This window comes from Physeter macrocephalus, chromosome 15 (genome assembly GCF_002837175.3).
Source record: "Physeter macrocephalus isolate SW-GA chromosome 15, ASM283717v5, whole genome shotgun sequence".
NCBI lineage: Eukaryota > Metazoa > Chordata > Mammalia > Artiodactyla > Physeteridae > Physeter > Physeter macrocephalus.
The window spans coordinates 41396891-41415536 of NC_041228.1; the positions used below are offsets into that span (position 1 = coordinate 41396891).

The 18646-nt window shown below is 36.1% G+C and overlaps 1 protein-coding gene across 1 annotated transcript in view; it reads right to left on the bottom strand.

Moving 5' to 3' along the window:
• The window catches only part of INTS8 (integrator complex subunit 8), a 49768-nt gene that overhangs the window by 20195 nt on the left and 10927 nt on the right, over positions 1–18646 (bottom strand). The window contains exons 7-15 of the mRNA XM_024115885.2: positions 16896–17003; positions 14927–15082; positions 12249–12349; positions 11409–11550; positions 6835–6905; positions 6275–6450; positions 4988–5121; positions 3305–3415; positions 1602–1803 (exon numbers count right to left, since the gene is read on the bottom strand). Of these exons, the coding sequence (XP_023971653.1) occupies positions 1602–1803; positions 3305–3415; positions 4988–5121; positions 6275–6450; positions 6835–6905; positions 11409–11550; positions 12249–12349; positions 14927–15082; positions 16896–17003 (1201 nt within the window). The remainder of the gene's footprint in view (positions 1–1601; positions 1804–3304; positions 3416–4987; positions 5122–6274; positions 6451–6834; positions 6906–11408; positions 11551–12248; positions 12350–14926; positions 15083–16895; positions 17004–18646) is intronic.

An 18646-nucleotide genomic window follows, 5' to 3' on the forward strand; every position in this document is an offset into this window, starting at 1 on the left:
AAAAAAAAAAAAAAAAAAAAAAAAAAGAAGCTACTTCATGAAGCTGCTGAGAGGACTAAATCAGTTATGCACCTAAGCTCTCAGAAGAATGTCTGACATGTAGTTAGCACTCAATAAATGTTAAGGTTTTTAAAATTCTTTTTACTTTTCATTTTAGAGAACCAATCTTCAACCTTTAAAAAGAAAACACTCTGGGAAATTCCCTGGCAGTCCAATGGTTAGGACTCTGTGCTTTTACTGCCGAGGGCCCAGGTTCGATCCCTGGTAGGGGAACTAAGATCCCACAAGCCGCGCAGCACGGCCCGAAAAGAAAAAGGAAAAAAAAAAGAGTTTTAGAAAACACTCTGTTGACAGTTAGTATATATTAATTAGATCAATTTTTATTGTGATACTGAAGGGCAATGATGCATTAAAACTCAAAGGTATTCTATCTATAGAGTGCTAAAAAGTTGTAATTTCTTCAAGAAATCACAATGTTATAACAATTAAATTAATTCAAAAGACCCCAGAGGGCCAGCAGCCATTTGTTTGGGCACATTATTAGGACCTTGCTTTACACTTCAATTTTACTATTTACAGTATTAAATGTGTACAGTATGATTGAAATGATCTAAATATTATTAAAACATGTAAAAGTTAAGAAACTGCTTTAACTCAGCAAGATTATATGTAACAGATGATCATTCTTATGATAAAAAAATTCTTATTATAAGCTTCTTTTCAAAATAAGATCTTTACATTTAGAACTGGACAGTCAAAATCTGTTCCTAAAGTGACCACAAGTGACTTCCTGACCCGCAGGCAATCATGCTGAGGGCTGTCTATGGCAGCTATGAGGAAATAAACCTTCAACATGCAGCTTCAAGGACATTTTGAATCTTTTAACAGAATATCTTAAAATTGCAATATAGTTTTTGTAGTGTGTTGAATGCTGTCCCCTCAAAATTCATGTACACCTGAAACCTCAGAAGGTGACCTTACTTGGAAACAGGGTCTTTGCAGATGTGGTTAGTTAAAATGAGGTCATACTGAATTAGGGTAGACCCTAAATCCAATGACTGGTGCACTTACAAGAGGAGAGGACATGGACACGGACACGGACACACACACACACACACACACACACACACGAGAAGGCCACGTGAAACAGGGAAAGACTGGAGTGCTGCAGCTACAAGCCCAGGAACACCAAAGGCTGCTGAGAGCCACCAGAGGATAGGGAGAAGCAAGGAAGGATCCTTTTCTAGAGCCTTCAAAGGGAGTATAGCCCTGCAGACCCCTTGATTTCAGACATCTCATCTCCAAAACCATGAAAAAATTAATTTCTGCAGCAATAAAGACCCAAAGCAGACAAAAAAAAATAAGTAAATTTTAAATAAATAAATAAATTTCTGTTACTTATTTATGGCAATCCTAGGAAATTAATAATTTCCTACATTTTCCTCAATGTTTTCAAGTGAACTCCACATCTGAATTCTGTTTTAAAAGACAAATAATTTTTTCATAGATGGTAAAAAGTCCAGTAAATATTCTTTCAGAATATTCCCCACAGTTACTTGAGTACTAAATTTCTGAAATTTGGCTTTATGAAAAAGTCTTACCAGGAAGCCTCATTTCTAGATATCCTCGCACCCTACTAATAAGATCAGAAGGCGGTCTCTCTCCAGATTGCCCTGTTCCAGCTTCGTGTGTATGAATATCCAAGAGCAGCATCTCATTCAGCATGACCTGACGAAGTTTTGGTGAGAATTCTGTCACCAACTCCAAACAAGCAGCAAATAGCTGTTTAGCATGGGAAAAGTCCTATAAAAAGAAACAGCAGAATAGCCTGGATCACCTTTCCTCTGGAGTCAAAAAATACATCTTATATAAGTACAGAACAAAGAGGAGAAGAATTAATTTAAATGGTTAACACTGGTTATCTTGGGGAGTGAGGCTAGACTATCATCTTTTTATCATCTCTGCATTGTTGATTTATTCCAATAAATACTTAATTCTTTTGTAAATTTTTTTTTTTTTTTTTGGCTGCACCACACAGCATGCAGGATCTTAGTTCCTCAACCAGGGATTGAATCTGTGCCCCCTGCAGTGGAAGCACAGAGTCCTGACCACTGAACCGCCAGGGAATTACCTGTAATTTTTTAAAAACATCCAATAAACAATCAATATAATATACATGCTATATAACTAAACAAGTTTTACATAAATTATAAATAACAAAACTATGGGACTTCCTTGGCAGTCCAGGGGTTAAGACCCCATGCTTCCACTGCAGGGGGCACAGGTTCGATCCCTGGTCTGGAAACTAAGATCCCACATGCCACACAGCGTGGCCAAAAAAAATAAAATAACAAAACTAGAAGTTTTATATAAATATTATATACATATATCATACAGGTATAAAATTCCATGATTAAACACCCTCCTCCCCCTAAGATAGGCAGAATTAGACCTTACCCCCTTCAACAAGGTTCCACGTTCTAAAATTTTGTACACATCCCTATTAGCCTATATAATTGACTAATAAATAAATCAAATCAGCTATGATCCAAGCCCTTTCCTACACATCTCTTTCTAATTTTTCCAAAGAGTAGCCTTCGCTTACTCTCTCCACATGATTCTTTCACTCGTACAATGTGGCTTCTATCCCCCACATTGTGAAGAAGAACTAGCTCTTACTAAACAAAGATCTTCTAATGGCACAGTCTACTCAATACCTTTCAGTTACCTTACTGGACTCAGGGGCTGCAACCCAGTGCTGTCCATTCCCTTTTCTTGACATCCTCTATCCCCTTAGCTATTATGACCCCACAAGTCTGGTCTTCATACCAGACTCTTTCTCACGCCACTCTTTTTGGATCCTGTGCTGGATCCCCTAGGTTCTGAATATTCTCCCAGGGTGATCTTTGATGATTCCCAAATCAGTATTTCCATCCCAGACTACTTCACAAATAGATCCTTATGTAAAATCTACAAAAGTAATTTTAAGGATTTTTGTTTTTGTTTTCTTTAGCTTGGAATACAATCTTTACTAACTGAACCCTAAATACAAATAAGAACTATTCCTGTTCTCTAATTTTTTTTTAAAGACTTAGAGTAGTAGTAGCCATATGTCCAAGACCATTTTCGTATAGCTATGAAGGTAAAAGGAAAAAGAATAAACCAAAACGCCTTTTCAAACATCCTCCTAGGCCCACGACTATGATTTTAAGATCAGGAAAACACAACTGATTCTGATTCCTGGCTACATGCTAAATTTACAAAGCATATTCTTAACCAGACGTCAATGTATGCTTTTACTCACCTTAACAGTACTGCAGTGTAAACCTTTGGCCATTAGAATGTAAACCAAATCTCTTGTTAAATTGTCTTTGATTCCCAGGATAACACCACTATAGACAGAAGGTATTTCCCACTAGAATAAATAAAAATCCACAAATACACACACATAAAGCCAAATCTAGATAAGAATCTTTCAGTAAGTCAACCCCATTTAAAAAATCATTCAAAAGTCATTTTTGAAAGAGAAAGGAAAATGACAGCTGTATTGAAATGCTAATCAAAATGAACATACTCACTATGAGCTAGTAATAAATAATTAAATGGATTGGAAATTTCTGAAGGATAGCCTATAGAAATAAAGTAGGAAAAAAAATTCTAGGAGGTTAATACGTATTAACTCATATGATCCTCACAACAGTATTAAGTAGGTACTACTATCTCCATTTCACAGATGAGAAAACGGAGACACACAGAAGTCAAACAACTTGCCAAAGACTATACAGCTAGTTAAGTAGAGAGCTGTCATTCAAACTCAGGCAGTTAGTACCAGAACTCCTGCTCTTAACTATTATGCTATATACTTCCTCTCTATATAAATGAACACAAATAATAATATCAATGCTAAGAAGCCCAACTAAGGTTCAGACCAATTTTTCATTTCACTGCACTTTTATGTTCAAACCCCACAAAATATACAGCAATTTCTTGCTGCTTTTTATTGCATATTCAGCAGAGGAGGAGTATGCAGTTAAATTAGAAGAACTACCATAGTACTTTAATTTCACCTGTATCTGTGGACTGTTTCCCTTGTATCTCAAGATACATTCCACTGAAATGTTTAAAAAGCTATTTTCACTTGCACTTTCCACACAGGAAAACTTAAATAGACAACTTCAGACACATTAGCTTGGCATTTTAAAAAGAGTATCTAAAGCCAAAAATGTTCTAAAAGAAGTTTTAATGAAGTGGTTCTAAACTGTAGGCTTTAGACTTCAAGAAGATATGAAAAAACTAAACCAAAAATACTCTGTAAGCACACAGCAAGTATTAGCTCCAAACTGCATAAATATTATAACTTACACACATATTAACAGCTATACTGAAAATGCATGTAGGTGTTATGACAACAAATGAAATATAAACTCATTTTTTGTTGTTACTGATTTAATAGTAACTTTTTTGGATATTTCATATTTTCTCTGTCAAAGGATGTTCAAAGTGCAATTACTCTCATGTGCAGGTCCTTCACACTGTTGATGAACTGCTGACAAATAAAAGGGGTTCTTATTCCCAAAAAGGTCAGGGAACAGCTCTTCTATGAAATTACATCAGAAAACAAGGGTAATTTTCTTATCTGTTCTTTTTTTTTTTTTCCTGGCTGCGATGGGCCTTCTTGCTGCACACAGGCTTTCTCTAGTTGTGGTGAGCGGGGGCTACTCTTCATTGCGGTGCGCGGGCTTCTCAATGCAGTGGCTTCTCTTGTTGCGGAGCACGGGCTCTAGGCACGCAGGCTTCAGTTGTGGCTCGCAGGCTCTAGAGCACAAGCTCAGTAATTGTGGCACACAGGCTTAGTTGCTCTGCGGCATGTGGGATCTTCCCGGACCAGGGATCAAACCCATGTCCCCTGAATTGGCGGGCGGATTCTTAACCACTGCACCACCACGGAAGTCCCTTCTTATCTGTGCTTAAGAGAGGGCTTTCTTACCTTATTAGACACTGTCCAGAATTGGCGCTCTGAAGTCATACCATGTAATTCAATTAAAATCTGTCGAATCCTCCAGGGATCTACTGACAATATCAGCTGATGCTCCAACTGGCCAATGTTGACACTTGCTGAGGCTAAGAAAGGAAGGAGAGGTTTCCATTTAAATAATGATTTGATTCAAAGGTATACATAATCCTATAAATATGAGAATGGTAATTTACTGAGAGAAATTGTGCATGTTTATAAGTATTATAAGTTAAAAGCATCTCTCATCTTGAAAACTGATTTATTCAACTTAATGCAAATTATGTTTTAACTTCACTCTCATATAGAAAGCCTAACACAATTTTTATTGTGTCTTCATTTAATAAATGAATGCATTTAATAAAGATAATGAAAATAAAAACATAAAAATCAGTAGCTGGTACATGGAAAGAATTATGTGGGATATATGGAAAAATTTAACTTATATAGACAGTCTCCTACTTTGGAACATACTGTGTTAAAAGCACATATAAAATGTTTTGAGCAATACACATTAAGAATGTGTTTTCTGAAGGGGAGAATGAGGAGGTGGAGGCTCTGCCTTCCCCAGAAAACCAAGAATTGATCATTAAAATCCCTCACTACAACTCGGCTTTCAGATATAGTCTTCAATAATGCATTTCCAGCATTTTATCTGTGTTAATATCATTCTTTCCCTTTACACCTGGACTATCAAAGCAGTTTAAATCTAATGAGGGTCAAAGCAGCTAAAAGTTCGTTCAGCCAACTGAATTCTCTGTCTCCCCTATATTACGTGTTGAAGCTTGTATTTCTTATTAATGAGCAGCACTATATTTTCTACTTATATTTATAAAATAAGAGAAAAAAATGGAAGAAAATAATCAAATAAATAAGGCAAAATGGCAATGGTGCCAAAGCTGAATGTTTAGCCAGAAGACAGTATCATGGTGATATACAGGCTGAAATGCATGCAAGCCTGTACCTTTTATTGTTCTCAACCGCTTCCCTCCCCTCCTGTTTTTTACCTTCAAGAACACAGCAGCAGAGTTAAGTGGGTCTACTCCCCCAGCTAAAATCTTTTATGTATCTAGGCCTATATCTCCATGAACCAGAGACTCAGCAGAGTCCCAAGACTTAACTGCTTAGACAGAAATATGACTACAAAAGACAGGTAAATGTCTATTAATTACCAGCATTCGTGTAATCTGAAACAAATTAAGAGGATATCCTCAAATATACTGAGGGGCAGAATGTGCCAACATTTTAGCTAGCAGAGCTAACCTGGGATATCATAAAATGAAGTTACTGGTTTAATGCACAGATTTACTCTAGGGGATCTCTTCCTCATCTGATCAACAAGTAGCTTTCGTTCTTCATCTTTCAACAATGTAATGAAAAGCTCATGTGAAGAAATCATGAAAACATACTGCAGGTCTTCCAACCCCAGACACACATTCCTAGATCAGTAAGAAATATTATAAAACAAAAAAGTGTATAATTTTAGTTTGGGGAAAACAATCATATTAACCAATTTTTATTAATAAACTGTTTAAAAAGCCACCATTCAATAACTGCACAACAATAATTTGAAACAGCTTTAAAAATTTCTTTTTGGTCCTTATTTAAAATTTGTGATTTCAATGCTACAATATACAAAAGGAGTAACTGACAGAATCCTAAGTTTTATGTGGCTACACGAATCCAAACCATAACTGTTCTTAAATACCAATTATTGCCTGGTTATAAGATAGGCAGGGCAAATCCAAAACGATAAGGAATAAAAGATATTTTTCTCACAGGACTAAGTTCAAAATTAAGAAAAAGAAAAGAAAAGCACTTACTTTAGAAAAGCAGCCATGTTTCCTTTCAAAGAATCTGAAGCTTTTTCTAAATTTATTGATCTTGAACATACCTAGGAATTTGAGTAATTTTTATTTGAATATGGGTACTTTAAAGTAATTATACTACAGTCTGAAAAGTTTAGATTTAAAAACAACTGAATTTTCCTTTCAAACATTATCAGTCACAGATTTGGTTAAGAAATTTAAGAGATGAGACCAAAGAATATGCAGTAAAGAATAATCTATTTAGCATACAAACAAGTCCTGCCGAAATTTACAAAGTACGCTGCCAAATTAAATGGAGTGATAACTTTAAGAATCAGTAGTTCCTGTCAGAAAAGTGAGAAAAGGGTCATCTTAGACAGTTGAAAAGAATGATCGATAATAGTTAAAGTATACAGAACCAATGGTTAAGATAACCAAGGTTTAAAAACTAAACAATGAAAATAAAGAGTAACAGAAACCAGCTATGAAAATATTAGTTATCTAAAAATAATATCCTTATAATATTATTCTGAGTTTATTGGATTAGGCTTCCTTCCCACATATTATTTACAAGAAGTCAAAAAATATATATTAGTGTAAAAGCTCCCTAACCTTAAGAAATTGTCAAATATTCTCTAATATGTTGACACAAAAATTAAATTATATAATGTTTATAGCAGCATTATTCATAAGAGCTAAACAGTGGAAACAACCCTAAAGCCCATCAACTGATGAATGAACACTCAAAATATACAGTGAAGAGCATATCCAGTCAATGGGATACTATTCAGCTATAAAAAAAGAATGAAGTACTGACACACGCTCCAACGTGGATCAAATTTTTCAGGTTTTCAACATTAAGTGAAAGAAGTCAGTTATTTATATGACATGTCCAAAACAGGCAAATCGACAGAGACAAAAAGTAGATTAATACTTGCCTAGGGTTGAAGGGATTGAGGGAAAATGGGAAATGACTGCTAATGGATAAGAAGTTTTGTTGCAAATGGGCAGAAAGGAATGAAATGGTGTCAAACTGGCTGAGGTGATGGCTGCACAGCTCAATGAACATACTAAAAATCAGTGAATTGTACATTTTAAGTGGGTGAATTGTATGGTATGCGAATTACATCTCAATGAAGCTATTAAAAGAAAAAAAGGAATAATAGTATTTTTAATCACCATGCTCAGAAACAGTATCTTAAAAGTACTTTGCTCAGAAGAATAGGTTACGCTATCAGTATATGACATATCTAAGCATCTTGGAGTATGTACAATATATTTACATTCTAATAATTTTGTCCTACTGTATACATAAATTGTTTGCTACCATATGTAAGATCTTATGATAAATAATATTTTAGTGTCCTTTAATGAGATTGTTTATTCAAATATAGAGATGCATTGTACATGTGTCGTCATGTGTTCGGGAATATGTGGTAACTCCTGATAAGCAACATAACAGGGATGTTATGTGAATTCACCTCAACTTTTTAAAAATGAAAAATATGAAATAGGTGACATCTCTACAGATGCTATAAACACTAAAAAGATAACTAAAAACATTAATATTAATCAACTTAAAAATTTAGATAAAGTGGACAAATTCTTAGAAAAGAACTTCTCAAAACTAATCAAGAAAAAAGAACAGCGGATGAAATCACTGAAATTGAATCAATGCCAAAGATCTTCCCACAAAAAAAACCTCCAGGCCCAAATACATCATTGGTAAATTTTACCAAACACTGAAAAAAGCAATGAGTCCATTTTCTTTTCCAGGCAAAAAGAAATGATCCACACCTCAATTTATTTATGAGGCACACATGACCTTAGTAACAAAATCAAAAACAGGACAAGAAAGAAAAAAAACAGATGCATCAATCTCACACACGAATGTAAAAAAATCTTAAAGTATTAGCAAGCCAAATCCAGCAATATATATTAAAAACAATCATAACATGACCTAAAACTAATACAATGTTACATGTCAATTATATCTCAGTTTAAAAAAAAGATCACAGCCTAGTTGGGTTTATCCACACAAGGTACTTCAACACTTAAAAATTAATATACTTCACTACATTAACCAATTAGAAGAGAAAAATTACATGCTTATCATAATAGACATAGAAAAATCATTTAATAAAATCTAAAAATAATTCATGATTTCTTTAACAAAAGAGCCTTCAGTGAATTAAGGATAAACAGAAACTTCCTTAATCAGATACGGAGTAACTACAAGAAAAACCTATAATAAACATCATTCTAAACAGTGAAAGAGTACAAGCTTTTGAGACTAAGAAGGAGACCAGGAAGCCCATCAGAGCCCTTTCTACCAAACATTGTACTGGAGATCATTGTCAGCACAGTAAGAACAAGTACACAGAAATAAAAAATGAAAAGGCTAGAAAATGAAAAAACCAAAATGCATTATTTACAGATAATGACTATTTAGAAAAACAAATGAACCTACAGATAAACAGAATTTTTAAGAGTTTAGCAAAGTAGCTGGAAACAAAATCATTATACGGAGTTCAACTATACCTCTACACCAATGCATAAACTATTTTCAAGTTCATTAAAAAAATAAAATAAAAAGACTTCTATGGAAAAATTATAAAGCTTTAAAGGGCATTAAAGAATGTCTAAATAAATCAAAACCTACAACAGTTCACAGATTAGAATACCCAATATTGTAAAGATACTAATTTTTCACAAATTGGCTTTTAAAGGTAATGTAGTTCCAAACAAAAATCCAACAGGCTTATTTGTGAAACTTGATAATCTGAGTCTACTGTCTACAAGAAAACACAAAAAGACAAGCATAACCAATACAACTTTGAAAAACAAGGTTTGAACCTCAGATGATATCAAGACAGGGATACTGATGTATGGGTAAACAAAGAGAAAAGTGGTACAGAACACAGCCCAGAGACAGGCCCACACACGTATGGATACTTGGCATTCAAGAGAGGTAGCACTGGAGATTGGTAGAAAAAAGATGGAACTTTCAATAAATGGTACTGGAACAAGTGAGGAAAAAAATGACATCAGACCCCCTACTTCATGTTAATACACAAAAATCAATCATAGGTGGATTAAAGACCTAAACGTGAAAAGAAGGCTAAGCTCTAGAGCTTTTAGAAGGTAAAATATAGAACAATTTTCACGACTACAGGATATGAAAAGCTTTCTTGAACAAGACACAGAAATCCACTAATCTTTTCCTTTATGGAAAAGATTGATAAATTTTATTATATTAAAATTAAGAACTTTTAAAATAATAAAAAGTTAAAAGAGAAGTGAAATGCAGAAAAGATACCTGCAGTATTTAAAACTAGTAAAGGACAGAATATATTAAAAATTCCTGAAAAAGAAAAAAAAAAAAAGACAATTCAACAGAAAAAATGAGGCATACCGCTTGGAATGGGTACCTCAAAAGACAAAATCTGTATGTCCAAAAAATAAATGAAAAGTTGCTAAATTCCTCAGTAATAAAGGAAATGGACATTAAAACCTCAATGAGATACCATTATACCATGACCCTGACAGGAAATCTGACAATACCAAGTGCTGACAAAGATCCTGACCAACGAGAACTCTCATGCATGCTAGTGGCAAAAACATTTGGAAATTATATAGTAATATTGCAGATAAACCTTCTCCAGGAATGTAACAGATAAACTGTATGTGGGTGCACCAGGATATATGTACAGTATGTTCCAAGAAGCACAATAGCCACAAATTGTAAATAACACAAATGTCCATTATCTTAAGAATAAATAAATAAATTGTGACATGGTCATATAATGTTGTAACACCTTACAGCAATGGAAAAAAAAAAAAAAACTGTACCCGCATACAACTTGAAAAAACATCTCAAGTATGTTCACTGAGAGACAAAGAATTTATTTTGTATGATTTCATTTATGTAAAGTTCGAAACAGGCAAATTAAAGAATATTCTTTAAGCGTACATACAAAGGTGATACAACTGTAGTGAAAAGCAAGGAAATGATTATCACAAAACAAGGACAGTGGTTTCCTCAAGGAGAGGCAGAGAGGGTTTGGTAAGGAACATAAGAAGGACTTCTAGAGCACTGGCAGTATTGTATGTTTAGAACTAAATGGTAGTAATTGTACTCTATGTACTCCTCTCAAGGTCTATTACATTAAGACTATTAAAGAAAGAGAAAGATCCAGTAGAAACACAGATTCTGGAGCTCACATGAGAGGCAAGAAGTATGATCCAAGGGTTTTTAGTGAGCAGGTGATTGAGGTTTTGGGTGAGAATAAAAAGTGATATGAGAAGTTGAGTGAGCTAAGGACAAAACTTTTGTAAATAAAAACATTAAAGGGAGAGCAAAAGAGAAATCAGTGGAGGACTAAGGAAAACCCAGTGATGGAGGAGAACCAGAAAAGAGCTCCAGCAGAAGACAGGGCTGGGGATCGTGGTCTATCAGTAGTAACAACTATCAGCCAGAGGAGGCAAGTCAGACGAAGGCACAAAAGAGGGCACTGGATTTGGTAGCTAAGAGATCATCGGTAAACTTAAAGCAAAATTATAAATCAAAAGGGGAAAAAATGTCTTACCTCAAGAAGAAAGTCTATTTTCTCTTTATTAGGTCTAAGAAATAGCTGGTTAAATTGAACACCAATGGCTCTACCTTCCAATATGTCACGGACTGTGTTACAGGCACAGACTTTAAAACAGATTTCATCTAGAGCTTCATTTCTGTAGAATACAAAAGCACATACACGAATTTTTTTTTAATAAAAAGGAATATATTGCAAAACTAAAATCACGGGCTTCCCTGGTGGCGCAGTGGTTGAGAATATGCCTGCCAATGCAGGGGACACCGGTTCGAGCCCTGGTCTGGGAAAATCCCACATGCCGCGGAGCAACTCAGCCCGTGAGCCACAACTACTGAGCCTACGTGTCTGGAGCCTGCGCTCTGCAACGGGAGAGGCCACAACAGTGAGAGGCCCGCGCACCACGATGAAGAGTGGCCCCCGCTCGCCACAACTGGAGAAAGCCCTCGCACAGAAACGAAGACCCAACACAGCCAAAAAAAACCACAAAATCACAAGAATGAGCCATTTATTCTTGAGAGGTAAGTTCTTACGATATTCAGGCATGTTAGTAAATACCTAAGTCATGGGAAGGTCTTGAATTTATCAAGGGACAATTTAGCTATACAGATTAGGTAACAGAATCAAATTCTGCTATGTAAATTTTTTTTCCCCAAGCACTTTTAAAATGGATTAGATAACACTAAAGTGGCTCCTCTGGCCACGTTAACTTCCCATATACTAAAAAAAAGGGAAAGTATTGTGTCAGACATACAGGTAGTTTAGAGGGATATTTCTGATAAATCTGAAATGCACACTTACTCTTTTATTCAAAAATCAAAAAGTAATTCACTTCCTTACCCCTGCTGAGCTTTCTGAAAGAGCTCTCTTAGGACTGACTGCCGGAACTGCACAGGTAAACTGAAGGTTAAATTGTCTTCAGCGAAAATCTTTGTCACCTCCTAGAACACAGACACAAAATTGCATCCATTTCAAAAATCATGAAAGAATCTTTCCAAAAAAAATTTTTTAAATAAAATTTTAGAAGTCTTTCTATAATAGAAATTACACAGTGAAGAAAATCATTAAAACATCTTGCTAGGAAAAAAAAAAATCTTGCTAGGAAAAAAAAAAATCTTGCCAGGAAAATCTTCTCTTTCTAAAATTTTAAAATTACGTTACAGATACAAATAGCACACCCTCACCCTTTTTGAAAATTGAAGATCAAAAGTGAGAGGTGAGAGAAGAATCAATGAATAAGAAGTAATTCAGCTATGTTATTAGAGAGAAAGTTTTAAAATTCTTCTCATCCACTTTAAATATGGGTTCAGGGACTTCTCTGGCAGTCCAGCAGTTAAGACTCTGCGCTTCCATTGCAAGGGGACTAAAATCCCCCAGGCCGTGCAGTGCAGCCAAAAAAAAGGGGGGGGGAAGGGTTCATACAACAAACTTTTTTAAACACTAAAATAATTAATTAAAAATAATTCATCTTAATATAACATGTTAAGAAACTATTCTAATCAATTTAAATGGTTTTAAATCTACTATTTAGTGAATTACAGAAACACCCACAATAAATTAGAGTCTTTTTCTGTTCTTTATCAACTCTATCCCTTTTTTTTTTTTTTTTTTTGTGGTACGTGGGCCTCTCACTGTTGTGGCCTCTCCCGTTGCGGAGCACAGGCTCCATATGCGCAGGCTCAGCGGCCATGGCTCACGGGCCCAGCCGCTCCGCGGCATGTGGGATCTTCCCGGACCGGGGCACGAACCCGTGTCCCCTGCATCGGCAGGCGGACTCTCAACCACTGCACCACCAGGGAAGCCCAACTCTATCTCTTTATCAATGGAAGAAAGAAAGAAGGGGTGATAGTGTGGGGATTTCTGGAAACAGCTAAAGCTAATCAGCTCTACCACAAAAGCACTGACAAAAATGGTTTCAAAACTATAAAGCAACCACTGTTTCACCTCCATAGCAAAACATAGGCTACACAGGGGCAAGTAAGCCACTTCCTAAATGTGAGAAGACATATTTGTTACAACTGTTCAATAACTACTTCATCAGCACAAAACAAAAATATATAGTTAGGGCTTCCCTGGTGGCGCAGTGGTTGAGAGTCCGCCTGCCGATGCAGGGGACACGGGTTCGTGCCCCGGTCCGGGAAAATCCCACATGCCGCGGAGCGGCTAGGCCCGTGAGCCATGGCCGCTGAGCCTGCGCGTCCGGAGCCTGTGCTCCGCAACGGGAGAGGCCACAACAGTGAGAGCCCTGCATACCACAAAAAAAAAAAAAAAAAAAAAAAAAAAGGTAAACATGATTTCTAAGATACTCCTGCATACATAACTGAAGTGATAAATTTCAGAGTTGCAACAAAATTGCTCTTTCCCCCTTCCTAGCTACCCATTACACTACTTTCTGTGTGACACATTTTGGCACTTTATTGTATTCACAGTAATATGTGCCTATTTATGACTAATATTTCCAAGGTCTTGTTTGCACAGGTCTTACCATTCCAGGGACCTTCTTAAAGATTCTATATCTTATCATAATTGATCCCCACCCTCCATAAGCCTGTACTAGGAATACGTAACTGAAAGATCTCTAGTGTTTAATAACTTCATCTGTATCTGAAATCTATCTTCAAGAAAGTTTAATTTTCTTCCCTAGGGCAAAGCGGAATTTGCAAAAAAGAGGCCAGAGGGAGGGAGAGGAAGTACTTATCCCCTCTTCTATTTTCTCCGGAAAAAAATAAACTCTAGTTGAGAAGACTGAACTAAAAACCTAGGCTAAAAGTCCATTTGGAGACAAAAAACTAAAGGTATGCTATAGCTTTGTCATTTCATAATTTCTGTTTTGAATTAAATAACATGAAGGCACTGTTCACTTCCTAGAATGAAGGCTTTCCAAAAAAGATTTTAAAAGGACAAATTCTAATTCACAGTGATTTTCATTACAAAACTAAAGATATATACACAGAGGGTGCAATAAAAAATCTCAGCAGACTAATTTAAGCCCTTTTCATGATTAAAACTGAGATGATGACCAGACTCCCTGGCAAAATGGGCTATGTAACAGACTATCCAAACCTACCAAAACCGCTCTGCTCACTTTCTCCTTCAGTCTTAATGTTTGCAGTGGCTAATAAGGCAGGGTTACAAGGCCATACTTTCAGATCAGACACAAGACTTTAGGCTCCATAAAACTAAAAGTTCTCTACCTGTAATTTTAAAACTTAAAAGTTCTGCCTACAGAGTTTCTTACAGAAGGTACTTAAAATGGGCAAATTCTATACCTTCAAGAAAGGATAATATCAATAATGAGTCAACATCTGTCCAGTGCTTTGCCTTAGAGTTTATAAACTATAACTTCTCATTTGATTCTCATAAGAAGCTTAATTATTAAAACTATTTCATAGGTCAGTCTGACAGTCTGGCTTGCCCTAAATGGCACAACTGTAAATGGTGGTGTCAGGATCTGAACTCAGCTGCCTGGCTTCCAGTGCTTTTCGATTATACTACTGTATCCCCATCATACATCTTACCTGATAGCTGCCAGATCTCAAACAAATATGGACTTGACTATATGGAGTCAATTGCTGAGATGTACTATCAGAAGAAGGTACAAGAACATCACACGCTTGACAATAGCCAGCTAACCGCTTCTCATCTATGGTACAATGAAGAGATAATGAACCTATCTGTAAAGTAAGAGGTATATATCATTATTCGTCAGTGTAATAGAAACAATAGTCTAGCACCCATTTAGTGCATTTTAACAGTACAAGAAAATGCTAATGGAAAATTCAGGGCTGGAAGAACCATAACAAATTAAAAGGTTTAGAGCAGCGGTCAGCAAAATATTGCTCACAGGCCAAATCCAGCCCATGGCTTGTTTTTATAGATTTCTTGACCTAAGAACAATTCTTACGGTTGTAAAGGGGGGGAAAAAACCATAACAAACTAGACTATACCACAGAAAACTGTATATGGCCCACAAAGCCTAAAATATCTATTATTTAGCCCTTTACAAAAAATTTTGCTGACTCCTGGTTTAGAGTTTTCAGGCCAACATAAAGGTAGACATTATTATTACTCTATGTAGGTATGAAAATTAAGATACTAACAAAGAGTGAACACTGTTAAAAACAAGCTTAAAATATTTTAAAATACATATACTTGCAGAGATTTAAAGGGGGACAGCAAAGAAAACTCAACCTTCACTCAACCGGAATAAACAGAAATGCTTCCACCAAAAGAGAAAAAATTTTTTAAAGACACACTTTATTAAAAAAATTAAAGTTTTGGGGACTTCCCTGGTGGCCAGTGGTTAAGAATCTGCCTGCCAATGCATGGGACACGGGTTCGAGCCCTGGTCTGGGAAGATACCACATGCTGCGGAGCAACTAAGCCCGTGAGCCACAGCTACTGAGCCTGCGCTCTAGAGCCCGTGAGCCACAACTGCTGAGCCCGCGTGCCACAACTACTGAAGCCCGCGCACTGCAATGAAGAGTAGCCCCCGCTCACCGCAACTAGAGAAAGCCCGCACGCAGCAACGGAGACCCAACGCAGCCAAAAATAAAAATAAATAAATAAATTTTAAAAAAATAATTAAAGTTTTAAACTACTATACCTGAAATGCCATAAAATTAGAAATCTGATGAGTGCCCCAGGCAAAGTAAAATGGGGATTCCCAATAAAGTAAATCTCTAGTACATTTAATCAATGTCTCTGGTGAAGAAAGGAAAGACTGAAGTGGGAATTTTTCTGTGCACCAGGCATACAAAAAACTAGTTATATACTTTAAAATTCAGTTTTCTGAATCACAAAAAGAAAAATACAAACAACAAACACATGAAAATGTTTACCCTACTAGGAACCAAGAAAATGCAAATTTTTAAAAGATATTCCAGATCACACGTCCAATTAGCAGTTTAAAAAAAATTCACTGCTGACTGGAGAGCCTTCAAGGAGAAATGTACCTAGGAGAAATGTACCTAGCAAGAAATTTGGCTTTACATATTACATCCTTTAAAAAAATAATGACCACTGACATGGTAATTCTACTTGCAGGAATTTAACTTGAAAGTATGTAAAGTCCAAACAAAAATTTATGCTTGGAGATATAAATTTTACAACTTTATAATAAATAAAAACAGTAAACAATCTAAATGCCCAAACATTAGGAAAATGAAATCACAGCACAACTATATAACAGAATAGAATACATTTAAAATATCTATTCAAATATTTAAGCAAGATACAAAATAGTATATTACAGCATGAGCTTAACTGTATAAAAACATAAAGAATAAAAACTGGAAAAAAAATAAGCTAAAACCACGAAAGGGGTATTACAGATTTTTTCTGATGTTTGCACTACTTTTTTGAACTACCAAATTTACAACAATGAACACTTAACTGGTTTTTTTTATCATCAGAAAAATTAAAGCCAAAAGACATATAGATGTTTTAAAGGACTGAAAATCATATGCCTGTTATGATTGTATTTACCTCTGCAATTAGTTCTTTGGTTCTAAAAAATTTTTCTCTGGCATTTTCATAGACAGCTGGATTTGTAGAGCCTTGCTGGAAGTATGCTGCACCCAAATCATAACACACCTAAAATGGTAATGAATACCAATTTGCTCAGTAATTTTTCATGAACTTAAGAGCTGACAAAACTCAAAGGCATCTTCATCTCAGCAAAACACAGGTACATACACAGCAAAAAAGAAAAAAACATTTCAATGAGCAGTGAAACAATCAATGTTCTTAGTCACAAGCAACAGAAGTCAACTCTGACTGACTTAAGCAGAAAACAGATTTACCCTCAGGATGTCAGGTGGCCTACAGAGTTACTGGGAAAGCCAAAGAATCAGGCTTGGAAAACAAATGGGGGAAGGGAAGCAAGCAGCCAGAACAAGAGCCAAAACTGATGCAGTGAAACACCACTGCGGCCATCTCAACACTAGACTCCACAGATCATGTCACCTGCAGCCACCAGCACTAGACACTGAAAGCAGCAGCTCCACTTCTGCCAGGGCTGCCCCTGGAAACTAGATTTTACTGTCAGTGTTGCTGTTGGCTCACCATCACAACGGATTATCTACCCTCCCCACTTCACTGACTTCCTAGCTAGCTCCTAATTCAGTCTAAACTAAACGTATCTGTCTGTCACACCTATGTGACATACTTGCCCTGGAGCAGGATAAGGGCTAGACAACGCTAGTGTCTGGAGTTTTCAGTTTTATTATAGGAAACAGGCTCTGCCTCCCATCAAGTCTCAGAAGGTAGGGTGTTCTTCTAACATAGAATAGGGGGACAGCCACTGGGGCGTCTCTCCAAAAGAGATAGAAGGGGCAAATGTCTACTATCACAGAACTGGCCAGAATAAAATATTGAGAAATTTGAATTAATGACTATAAAACGATAGTGCATTTCCAGCTGTCTTTTTCTAATAGAACCTGTATATTTTTCCAAGAACGTTCATAAATTGGTATCTAGATTTACTGAATGCAGAACTCAAAGATTGAGTTCAACTTAGCCATTTTATGAACAAGAACACTAAGGCCCAAAAAGTGACATCTCTGCTTAAAAGCATATAACCAAATACTGGCAGAGCCCAAACTTGAAGCCAGATCTCTAGGTTCCTAATATTCTATCTCAAATTTACTCTACACAAGGCTGACCGATCTGTCTTCTCAATATGACTTTCTTAAAAAGCCTTCAAATTATTCCCCGCAGGTAAGAGAAAGTTCAAACCCCAAGGCCTGATCTTCAAGGATCTCAGCATCCGGACTAATTTCTTTCTCCAAACCTCTCTATTCTCCTCTATTTCAATCACACCTGTTTTCTCAATTCCCCATTCACATCAGATCTACAAATGAACTTCATTCCACACCCCGTATTTCCATTTACACCAAACCAACCTTAGCCAACAGACACTCATTCCCCCTCTGAAGCTGTAATAGTCTCTGGTACTCATGACTGAACTACTCTTTACTGTTATGCATTACAGATACTATTCTGCCCTGTTCAACAAATCAAGATTAATTCTTCTCAGCCTCTAGAATACTGCTTTGCACTATTTAACCCACATTTAATGTTGGGCTGATTTTCATTCTAGAGTGCTTCCTTCCATCTAGGGTAAAAGAGTGCTAAAGCAATTTTTAAAAATAGTATGTGTGTGTATACATAATAGAGAAAGATTTAAACACACATAAACACACATACATATGCATACATATTACAGTTACATATAA